At 43.3% G+C, this 12,373-nt stretch overlaps 1 protein-coding gene across 2 annotated transcripts; it reads right to left on the bottom strand.

Annotated features, from left to right (window-relative positions):
• Positions 1-4,295: 4,295 nt before the first annotated feature.
• Positions 4,296-8,579, bottom strand: otpa (orthopedia homeobox a). 2 transcript variants are annotated; one of them, XM_060050568.1, is made up of 3 exons: positions 8,392-8,579; positions 7,510-7,919; positions 4,296-5,875 (listed from the first exon to the last, which is right to left on the bottom strand). In XM_060050568.1, the coding sequence occupies exons 1-3, from the start codon at positions 8,426-8,428 to the stop codon at positions 5,354-5,356; spliced, it is 969 nt and encodes a 322-aa protein (XP_059906551.1). In that variant the 5' UTR covers positions 8,429-8,579; the 3' UTR covers positions 4,296-5,353. The 2 variants fall into 2 exon arrangements, with proteins under 2 accessions (XP_059906551.1, XP_059906550.1); XM_060050567.1 differs by having other exon boundaries at positions 8,353-8,578.
• Between the last annotated feature and the right edge of the window lie 3,794 nt (positions 8,580-12,373).

Here is a 12,373-nt window from a genome sequence, read left to right as displayed (position 1 = left end):
CTTATATGACACTGAACAACACTATACTGAACTATAGAACTAGCTTACTTGCAGGAGAGGGGCTGAGCAGTCCAATTCAGAGGAACATCCCTTCAACCACAAAAGAAAACGGAATATAAATCAGGATATTAGAACTACGTTGCATGTATTTGATTGGGTAAGTTATTTGATTGGTTCACTAAGGGTGTTTTATATGCTGCCACAGCTTCACAGTAGGGGACCCAAACTATTGGGTCGGGGCGGATGTGACCACAGGCCCTCAGGAGAGGAGGCCATGTAGAAGGCTGACATGGGGGGGCCTTATCCCCAGAGCAGGCCGGAGCAGGAGTCATGCATTACTACATCCCGGCAGCTGTCACTCTGATTGGTCACGTGATCCTGACTGTAATTTGCCGGTCGGTTCAGTCATCTCAGGTTAATTATCGACGCTGGCCTATTTAAAAAACAGACACACATTGGTTCACAAACACACTGTATTTCTCTTTCACTCACATTCTCTCTCGCTTTCTATCTCCCCCTCTCTCTTTGATGGTTTCAAACAAGCAGTCTCCATCTCTCTCTCTCTCTCTCTCTCTCTCTCTCTCTCTCTCTCTCTCTCTCTCTCTCTCTCTCTCTCTCTCTCTCTCTCTCTGACTCAGTGAACCTCTAATGTTCTCCTCATCTTCTCATGTGAATAGATAATAGACCCAAAATCCAATCTCTTCATCAGCATGTAATAAAATGGAGGAGCCTTCTTTAAACAATGACTGATGAGGGATTTGTGAGGGCTGTCCATCGGTCCGGCTGAAATCGGACGGCCCAGGACCTACCAGGACATCAGCTTGAGGGAGGGAGGGGTTCTGAAGTTATCTTCAAATGGGATTTCTATTGCCATCTGGACCAAAAAGCAGCCAGAGATCCTCCCAGACTCTGCCTGTCAAATCCCATTAGATTGGCTCTCCGTTACCGGTGCCTACAAGTCCTGATTAGGTGCCAACCTCATCATACCACCGTACTAGAGCCATACAATGCATATATTGTAGTCAATTTGTTATATTGCATTTACTATCCAATATTTTAATTAGATATATTATAGATAATTTGTAGTTTTATGTTCTATATCATCTTTTATGTATCTGATCTAATTGGGGTGATCTAGACAGATCTAAACATGTGAAAATGTACACAAATTAATTACTATTCTTGGTATATATAACAATAGGACGTTGGTATAACAGAGACCACGGGCAGAATCTCCAAACTGCACAGGGAGAGTATTGATGTATTTTGGTTCCAACAATTTAATATTGTTCCACTAGTTTCCGTGCCAGACACCAGCATCACCATCAATTGATTTCTAAATCCACCTCAGCTGTGTAATGCTGTTACTATGATATTCACACCTTTGTCCACGCAAAAATCTAGAATACCTTCACATATTTCATAAATTTATTTTTTCTGAGACAAGCGTTTTGATTCACAAAAATACTTTAACACATCTTTACACGTAAGCAAAATTTGCGCATGCGTTTTGCCCTCTTTTTTTTTTTAGAAACATGGACCCACACATACAGCTGCACAAATACATAAACACGCAAACACACATACACAAACACACACAGACGCACACATACACTCTTTCACACACCTACACGCAGGAGAATTAATGAGCTCTCATTCATAATCCCGGAAAGAGAGAGCCATATTCACCCTTGGATGGTTTATTGACTGATTTCATTTATTTATGTGAAATAAATAGGAGGTAAACATTGGCTGGCTCCCACATTTTTTGCGACACACTCGCTGCACAGCATTGTGGGAGAAATGATCCCGCCAACAGCAGGGTCAGTGATTGGCTCGCTCGTCAATGTGTGACAAATTACCCAATAAAAAATAGGTTACCCGTTTCCACAAACTAATTAACCTGCGTGATAGTGAAACAAATTATTACAATTATGCAATATTATTTCACATCGGCTGCCAGACTGCAAAATATTTTCCCTGTGCCTTGCCCTGTTTTCCTCTGTCTTTTTGCAATCACAGTCATAACTGATTACAAGGTTACACACACACACATACAAACACACACTGAATATATATTATAAAACCGATGCATGCAATAACTACTAGCTTTACTTTACTAGCTTTTTTTTTACTATATTCATACTAGCATATAACGCATAACACAAAATATTGATGGCAAGAAAACTGAAAACAAATCTAAATTAAATGACATGGCTGTATATTGAATAATCACACCATATTTTGTCGAACAGTTATAGAATTCCTCATCGAACTATAAAAATAGTTTAAACCCATTCCATTCAGTTTAATATTTGATTTCCTCTTACCTTCTTGGTGCTGAGAGCGATGTAGCCTACTGTTTTTTTATGTGACGGTGTGACCGAAGGCTGTGCTCGCGGCCTTTTGGGTCCCTGGTACCCATGGGCCACGTGGACAATCTCATATCTTCAGCTTTGTGAGCGACGCCATTTTCTATTTCTGTCCGTTTGCCTTGCTCTGTTTAACGTAATAAATTATGAACACACTTTAGGTGCAGGCACCCAATCAGTCAAACTTACTCACACCTCGGAGTGCGTTTGTGGTGTGTGTGTGTGTGTGTGTGTGTGTGTGTGTGTGTGTGTGTGTGTGTGTGTGTGTGTGTGTGTGTGTGTGTGTGTGTGTGTGTGTGTGTGTGTGTGTGTGTGTGTGTGTGTATGTGTATTTGTGTGAGTGTGTGTTGAGCGCGTGGGTGCACGGCGCATGTGTGAATGAAACCCGTAGGAAAGTGATTTCCTGTTATGATGGACAATCGTTATAGTGTTGGAACAGGCTCTAAAAGTGTCAGCCTTCTGTCAACCAGGTGATTACGTGCGGCTGAGCGGGGGAATTGAGATGTTTGTCCTTGCTAGTGTTGAGAGGGAGCCTAGCCTGGGAGCCCGGGGCCATCAGGGCCCGCTACAGCAGCCAATCAAATCCACATCCATACGCGTCGCCCTGCAAATTGATAGAGAGGCGGAGGTCTGTAGAACCGCCCAATGGATGTGGTGAGTGTCACGGACATTTCCATACGTCTTTTTTTTGTTTTTGTTGAGAGTGGTTTTGAAGACATGTGTATGAGTTTTATCCCACCGTTGTATTTTCCTCTTTTAAGGGATGCTAAGGCGACCTGTCGATTTCTCCAGATCGCTCTGTCACAAAAGGCCAAAGCCTCCCTTAAGAACCATCCTCTCTGGGGGCAGTGGATTTGTTTCAACCAAAGGGGTTCAATAATGGAATTAAACTATAAGCTTATTCGGTGTGTTCCTGTCCAGTCCTGCAGGCCTATCTGATGGTACTTTCTAAATGAAACACATTTAACATCTTTACATCAACACAGATAACTCAATGGGTTACCGGAATACTGTCACTATTGTCAAATCCTTCTGTAAACGGGTCACTCTGAGGTGGACTGACCTCCATCTGTTCACCTGCCTGGTGCTGAGGCTTCGGTCCACGCCAGTGCCACACAGTCAACTTTCAAACTGAGGTTTTCCTAACCCCAAGCCTTAACCCTTTATAAACAAATTCCCACCAAACCAGCTCAGTCGAACACAGTATAGGCTACTCATGGACCAAATTAACAGACCGACCCTCTGTTTGGCTCACAAAGTGGTAAAGACAGGACTTAATAACTTCGATCAGGAGCAATTTAGGATTGGATCAAAGTGTGCTGATCCAATAATCATCATCAAGTTAATGCAAACCCCATCTGTGAGCATACTCTTTTATAGAAGGCCTAGGCCTATGTAATATTAAGGCTAAAATACATGATGCAATCTATATGACACCTGAAGTTTTAAATCAATCATTTATTGTATTGCCTATTTTTATTTGTATTTGTCCTTCTAAAGAGTTATCTTATTTAAAAATAATAATAATTATAATCTTACAGTCAAAAATAATTCAAGGTTAACACGTCTAATCAATTCTGTTACGCCTGTCTATCCTGATGATGAAGAATACTTGTGTAGGCAGCAAATACAACAACAATGTTCATGTCACCTACAATGTGCGTTTTCTTAACTATTCTGTTTGAAACACAATGAAAGCCTATTGATCCCTAATAGTTAACACCACTCCTGCGCTGACCGAACGGATTTTTGCTTTAAAAGAAGTTCCCATTCTGTTCCACTGGTTTTAACGGTGCAGGTCGTGTAAAGATGGTTTAACATGCAGATGATCACAGATCCTAACCTCCGCACGAATGAGTGGTCTCTGGCTCTCGACCTGGTTGTTTTTCTACATCAGAAAGAATAACAACTGTTGTGTCCGTGTTGTGACGTATGAAAATGATTTTTATTTCATTTACAGTAATTCATATAAACATGTCCATTGAACAAAATGATTTATTTAAACATTTAAGAAACGTATATTCATTAAGCACAGACGATAATTTAGAACGTAGGTTATTACAAACTGACCAAATGGGAACAAGAGTCCGCTACTCAAACATCCTTTAGAAACAGATTTAAGGTAAATTTAATGTCAGAATTTATAATGCCATAATTTATAACCCGTTATGTTCCCCTGGCCAGCACATGCAGTGAGTTCCGTTTGGATAATTGATGATTAATGTCTAATCATTCTCACGTTTTTATTCGCTCACGCTAATTGGCATTTTCATTATTTCTTTATTTTTTTTCTCCACACAGAAAAAAACATTCGACTCCCTTGAACTCCGCACTTGCACGCGCATGCCGTGGCCTTGTGGCTGCATGCTATGCTGAGGGTGAGCTGGCCTCGTATTCTTATCAAAAAGATTTTTCAAAATATCCCAGCTTCAGAAACGGTCGCTCACCAAAAACAAGCATTCTGAAGCCCTGCGAACAAAATGTGACCCTATTGCAAAATAAACAGGCCTAGATTAATAAATAAATAAATAAATAAATAGATTAAAATAGATTAAATACATATAAATATGGCCTCGTTAAATAAATAAGTTGTAATACTACATGCGAAACAATAAATACCCCCCCCCCTTTCCCCCCTTCATGTTGGACAATGTTGAGAGTCCTTAATATCGACAGCATCTCATCTCGTCGGTGATGGCCGTACAAAATACTTTCCAGGTCTGTATCTCTGCATTTAGTGACGAGAACCAAGTATCCCACATAGAATTCCAGTGTGCCGTCTGAAGGTTGAATCATTGATTTTAAAACAAGAGCCGAAGAATTGCTGTAGAGTGGAGGAGGGGAAAAAGCAGACCGTTACCCCCGTGTAGTCTTGGTCGTGGTCGTCGAGATAGGAGCCGTGAGGAGGTATGAGGAGGTGTGAGGTGGTGTGAGGAGGTGTGAGGAGGTCTGAGGAGGTCTGAGGAAGTTCTGAGGTGGTGTTAGGTGAAGCTCATGGACACTGTATGCTCCAGGGCCTTGCGTCGCAGCGACGCGATGCTGGTCCCTCTCCACATGTCACTGTCCGGGGAATTACAGAGCTGAGGCGAGCCGTTCACGTTGTTCGGTCCGGAAAGAGACCCGGGTACCATGCCGGGAAAGGAGGGTTGGTATAGGTGGGACTGAAGCCCGGAGCCGTTAGAGGACATATTGGAGAGGCCCATGGAGTTGTGCGGCGGCCCGGCGCCCAGACTACACTGCGACAGCGATTGCGCCATGGCCTGCTGACGGCCCAGCGAAGGCGGCAGCTGCAGCTGGGACACGCCGGGCATCCCCGCCGTGGCCCAGCGGGTGTCGTTCGCGTGGAAAGAGCAAAGACTGTCGCCCATCGCTGCCGCGGCCGCTGCGGCGGATGGGAACTGCTGCAGGCCGTGGTGGGTCGGCAGCAGGGTCCCCGGGCTGCGGAACACGTTGGTGGTCTTCTTGCGCTTCTTCCACTTGGCGCGGCGGTTCTGGAACCAGACCTTGGGGGCGACAGGGGGTCAGTGAGGGAGACAAGCCTCGGTCCTGGAGCAAGGAATTATTTTAGGACACTGCATCAACCTAAATCTATAATGATGTTTTATTTATAATTGCATAATCCTATAATCTAATTTTTAATAATAATAATTAGACATATTTGATAAATCCCACAATTTTGCAATAGGCCTATGTCTGCATAATTTGGTTTAGCAATGGCCAATTCAACCTCATCTATGCCATGGCATTGTAGCGATTCAAGGACGAGATCAGTCAAGAAATAAAGGACATTGGGAATCACAGGCCTATTTTATGTATAAAATCCATAGGAATATAATAGCCTATTTCGTGGTAAGCGAGGGTTGATGATTAATGTGAAGTTTAGGTTGAGAAAGCGGCGCGTCGGAATAAGAACAGGCCAATCTCCCGTTCCGCCGGGAACCCAGCCGTGAAATCCTCCTGAAATACACGACGCTTCAGGAGTAAAGAAAACGCGATTCCTCATCCTGTTAGAGACAGAGCGGGTCTCCGCCCGGGCCTCCATTAAGACGTCCTCTGACAGGGCTATCACTAAAACTAGGCCTATAGGTCCCATCTACTGGGTCTCTCTCACACACACACACACACACACACACACACACACACACACACACACACACACACACACACACACACACACACACACACACACACACACACACACACACACACACACACACACACACACACACACACACACACACACACACACACACACACACACCTTTTTAATCATCGTTTAGGTACCCATCATAAATGTTAATGGTTATTTCCACCAATTTTTATTAAATGGACCCCCATGCAATAATATGATTATGGAGGAAAATGTTTCACATGTGGATGAGCCAAGCGAATTCTCATTAAGGATACTATTTTAGCAATGGTTCGTTTCCTGCAGGGGATTATTTTGGTGAAACTTTTCGCACATATGTCCTTATTAATGTAAGCAACACACTGGCCTATTTAGCGATTAAAATGTAACAGTAGGCCTAACAATTTTATTTTAGTTGCAATGTATTGCATCATCACTCAGCGGAGGAAAGGTCGTTTATATTTTTGGTGATTTTGCTTTAAACATGCAGCCACATTTAAAACATGTCACTGATGTTTTAGGGGTAATATTTTGTACGAATCTTCGTGCTTATTAGTTAATTAATGCAGTGGTTTCAAACGCTATAACCGAGGTGTTAATGATTAACACTAGGCTAAATAAAACAAAATACTATTTATGGTTCTTCATCCTCATGGATTACATTGTTAGTTTGATATAATTAAATACATTCTTTTATAGGACTTCCTCATTCTATTTCATACAAATAATATTATGAACATTTTATAATTGATCGTAATATTTTGATAGATAAGATAGGCCTACATTTCATCATATCTCGTTGAATTGTAGTTTTAGGATTTTGAAGAAAGATAAATATTAAGATAAAAAATACTAAATTAATAAAGTAATTTGACAAAACAAAAAGCTATAAAGAAGAAAAATGTTTTTTTTCTACAAATTAAAAAAGCTACATGAAGCCTACAATATACTTCATGTCCTATCTCGTGGTTAGTGAGATCTCCACAACATAAAGACTGAAGACCATACCTGCACGCGGGACTCCGTGAGGCCGATCCGCAGCGCCAGTTCCTCTCTCATAAAGATGTCCGGGTAGTGCGTCTTGGCGAAGCTCCTTTCTAATTCGTTGAGCTGGGCCGGCGTGAAGCGGGTCCGGTGGCGCTTCTGTTTCTGGCTCTGCTGCCCTCCTCCTCCGCTGCTCGAGTTGTTCTGCTGTTGTTTCTCCTGCTCCCCTTTAGCGTTCACCTGCACCGCGGACCCACCGGTTGAGCCGCCGTTGTTGATGTCCTCTCCCGGCAGCATGGTCGCTCCTTCCACATGGCCGTCGGAGCCCGGCCCGAGCTCGGCTGTGTGCCCAGGGTCCCCGGGCCCTCCTCCCCCGAGGCGGCACTTCAACGCGTCCCTGTGTCCGAGCAGCTCCGCCGCGGCATCCTTCATCCCTACGAGCGACCAATCAAACGCTTCAGTTAGATGTGTTAGAAGTGCACAGGACATTCCCTACCTGTTTGTTGAGGGAAAAATATATATTAGTGAGGAAAATGTCATGTACACACATTTAACTACAAAGGGAGCACGATTAAAGGCTTTACACAAAGATACATTTAAATTATAACATATTAGGAGCAGAGTTAAATACATTTCACCACATATCACCAACAAGACTAAAGATAGACACACGAATGCCCAACGTAAGACTTAAATAAACTTAATTCATTTCGATCACGAAAAAAAGTGGTAAATGAAATTACGCAGTAATAAAATTGCCTAATTACGTTTCCAATAAATTAGTTCAATCACATTAGGACAATATAAGAAACAAATTGACAATTTTCAGAGCTTTGATTGAGATGAGAAGAGCCTCCAGTAGCTTACAGTAGAGTTGAAGACCGGAGTTGGGTGCCGATAACTCACCGAGCCGAGCGTCCAGGAGGTCGGCATGCGACAGCATTGCGCACCGCTCCAGGGCGGAATGCTATTCCACAAACCTCGAGGACTTTAACCTGTTTAAGGGATATATATGGCCTTAAATGAAAGCAAATTCGGTTGTGGTTAAAAGGGAGGTTTGTTGCATTATAATGTACTTTAGAGGAATGGGGAGGCGCTTAACAACGGAATGAACCCGTGAGCCTCTTCAAACGACGACCAATCAGAATTGAAGCTCAAGAATGTGTTAGACCGACCTGCCCCCCCCACACACACACACACACACACACACACACACACACACACACACACACACACACACACACACACACACACACACACACACACACACACACACACACACACACCCACCCACCCACCCACCCACCCACGCACGCACGCACACACACACACACACACACACACACACACACACACACACACACACACACACACACACACACACACACACACACACACACACACACACACACACACACACACACACACACACCTATCCAGCCACATAAGTTCATTCCTCCTCATTCCAGTAATTGGGTTTGATTTATTCTCTAAATTACATTCAATAAAGAAACACTGATTTAATATCTACGGAAGCTTCGACCCGTTTAAGAAATGTTTGATCACCACAATATTTGTCTAATTGTGCGTGCTGTTTGACTGCCTTATAGTAGGCCTAACACACGAGCAGACAGCTGCTGATGTATGGGACAGAGACAGACCGGCCCCAAATCAGGGAACTATATCCTTCTGTGGAGCATAATGTTACAATTTCAGATTTTGTAAAAAATCTGGCTTTGTTTGGTATCTTTTTTACGCAACATCTCTTCCTTCAGTCAGGTCTATCTGCTGTTTGTATAACCCTATCCCACAGGCCACAGGGTCGCATCTTCCGTTCACTCCTGCATCTGTGAACCCTGTATCTAACCAGCCGCATAAGAAAGTTTATATATTTGAACTAGGCTAATTTTCAACACCATTAGGCTTTCATGCAATTAGTGCCAAATCAATAAGCCTTTATTAAATGCTAATTATTAGGCTATATCAGTATGAAATACAAGGGGGCTCGTTTAGTATCGTGTTCAGGGCCAGACTGTAGTGGGGAGGGATGATCTGTGGGCACATTTGTGTAATTCGTCGGTGGTTGGACGTGTTAACTTCAATCGTGACAGTTTTTGTTTTTTTTCATATACAGGGACACATGTACGAGGGTCGCGAACGGGACTGACAGCCTGACGCAAGTATACAGACCCCCCTCAACCCTCTCCCCTCAACCCCACACCCACACCCACACACATTTATAGCACACATTAGGGGTTTAGCAGATTTATTGTATCGATTTTTCCTAAACATATCGAAATTATCGTATTCAGCCTCAACATTTTGCGCCAGTCTATTTGAGGCTTCGCCTCATTAAACCAATAACTCTATTAGCTGCCTTTCTCCAAGCGCCAGCCCCCCAGATATATTGAAGCTCTATAAAAAACTGCATCGGGCAGATGTGAGGATGTTCGGCGAAGGCAGCTTTATTATGTAGTGAAGAAGAATAGAACCTTTGTGGCACAAAGGAGTCGTCCGAGCGTAAACCGCTCCGTGTTTTTTGGGACCTTTCTCTCGTGCCATCGGCTCCACCTGCGGCCTGCTCGTCTACTGATGGTCGCCGACCTGCACGTGCAGCGGTCTGGTCGGACCCACCTCGTCTGCACGCGCCCGGATCCGTTGCAGACCCATGGACCGATCCATTCATGGTCGGAAAATATAACGGAGCTGGAGATCTGGGGGTTCGTATTAAAAAGGCAAATGTTGGAAGAAAGATCAGTGATTTGAGAAGCAAGATATTCGCTGGTCTGCGACTGAATCAGCAATTATACATCCCAGTTGGTAAATGCCTTTTTGATTGTTTCTTAGTTTGTAGTGTTTTATCGATAGAAATTAAGTCCGATCTTCAAGCGCGTTGGAACCAGAGCGATCCTCCCTGTGTCTGTCTCAGGGGTGGGTCTCCCGCTCCCCGCTCAGAGCGGCGGGACGCGGCGTGATGGATGGGCGCTTACGACCCAAGCGCCGCATGCTCTATAGCTGAACAAACAACCGTCTGATACCGGCTCACACGGTGTTACACACACCACAGGGAAAAAAGAGAAAGGTGCCGCGAGTTGCGAAGCCTTAAATGAAGGGACATAATTAAATATTATATGACCATTATACTATTTTTTTATAGACACGTATTTGTCTACGCAGTAATATGTATTTGAAAGCACACAATATTTGGACCTTATAGCTTTTTTCAGGGCTACTTGGCAAGTACGATTATACAGAAAGTTACACAATTGGAATAATATGCAATAAGCTATATAATTCCGTTTTGTAAAGGCCTTTAGTCTACTCAAGTCAATTGTAGTTAATAAGGGCTAAACATCGGAACTGTTGGGCTGCACTTCATTTGAAAGGGATATAGGCTAATCAACCTTTTCTCCTACAGAAGTAGACCCATTTAATATCCAGCAATTATCAGGCCTCATAAAACAGCATCCTACCTAATAACCCTAATAATTATAATTATTTTATAATGTTCCCTTTATTGATGATATGGAATATTATATACACACACACACACACACACACATATATATATATATATATATATATATATATATATATATATATATATATATATATATATATATATATATATAATATTCCATTTGTTTCCCCAAAATCGGACAACATACATACTTAATTCATATGGATAGTGATTGTAAGTCGATGAGGCCCTGTGTGCTGACAGGCCTCTCGTTAGGGTAAGGGTAACCAGGACCAGACGTGAGGCTCCTGTCTCCCAGCAGGTTTCTCTGCGCCCTCATCCATCTCCTACGTGATGGAAACACAAACAGACAAACAAACCAACACAACACGAGGTAATGCGGCGCATCTGAGGGGAAAGCAGACATTGGCACGCGCCCTGGAGATGAGGAGTGACTTTTGATAAAACATAAAAGAAAACAAAAACATGAATTATAGGCCAATGTTATTTGTGAGTTGTAAATCCCAGTTCTGAGGAGTCATCATGCATGGCCTTTATTCACACTCGGGTACTTGGAGCCTTTACTTCTTCACTTCGTTTCTTTCACCATGTTTTGATAAATAACAATGCCTGATTTGTTTTGTGCTTTCCCTCCTCCTTTCTTCTTGGGTCCGCTCGGCAGTCTGTCCGCCCTACTGGACGTCGGCATTCACTCAATTAGAGATTTCTATATGGAGGGAGGGATGGAGAGAGGGAAGGAGGGAGAGGGAGAAAAAAAATCGATCTTCCATCTGCACAATCGCACGTTTAACAAATTCAATTCTTGTTTGGTGCGGGTGGTTTGGTGACAGTCGGGGGATTAGAAGTAATAAGTTGTTGTGTTTGAGCATGAGGCTGAGAGGCGAAGTGGCGCGCTGGAGGAAGGCGCGCGTTGGGCCAGACGTCCATCAGCTGTCCGTCCGCCGGCTCCGACCACACAGCAGGCTGCAGCAGGAACCCCCGTTCGCATCTCATGCCTTAATTATCGCCACTGCCCTGCAAGGACTCGATTAGACCGTGATTTATCCGAAAGAAATATAATTATGACTGCAAATAAAATAATCAGCATTGAAGAGCGATTCTCTTAACAAGAGGGAGCGGCTGGGCGTCACGGAGCCGTGGCGCCTCATTAGAGCTGATGAGACTCGGGTGATCCCGGCCTTATCCAAATGTGTCCAATAAGGAGCAAGACAAATGGAACCCTAATTTGTCTGGACGCTGAGTTTATCTAATATTTCAGCTCGTTTTTTTTCTTCTCCCATGCATTCCCAATATCTTGCCCAGTTGAATACTTTTTAACAAGATAATATTTGCAATTTGATGCACCGCTATTCGTTGTAGAATAGGCCTACATGTAGCTGATTTCTGAAGAAATAAGTCGATCGAAGC

The sequence above is a fragment of the Gadus macrocephalus genome, chromosome 4 (genome assembly GCF_031168955.1).
Source record: "Gadus macrocephalus chromosome 4, ASM3116895v1".
NCBI lineage: Eukaryota > Metazoa > Chordata > Actinopteri > Gadiformes > Gadidae > Gadus > Gadus macrocephalus.
The sequence above is the reverse complement of the archived record's forward strand: the minus strand, read 5'-3'. Positions and strand labels throughout refer to the sequence as shown.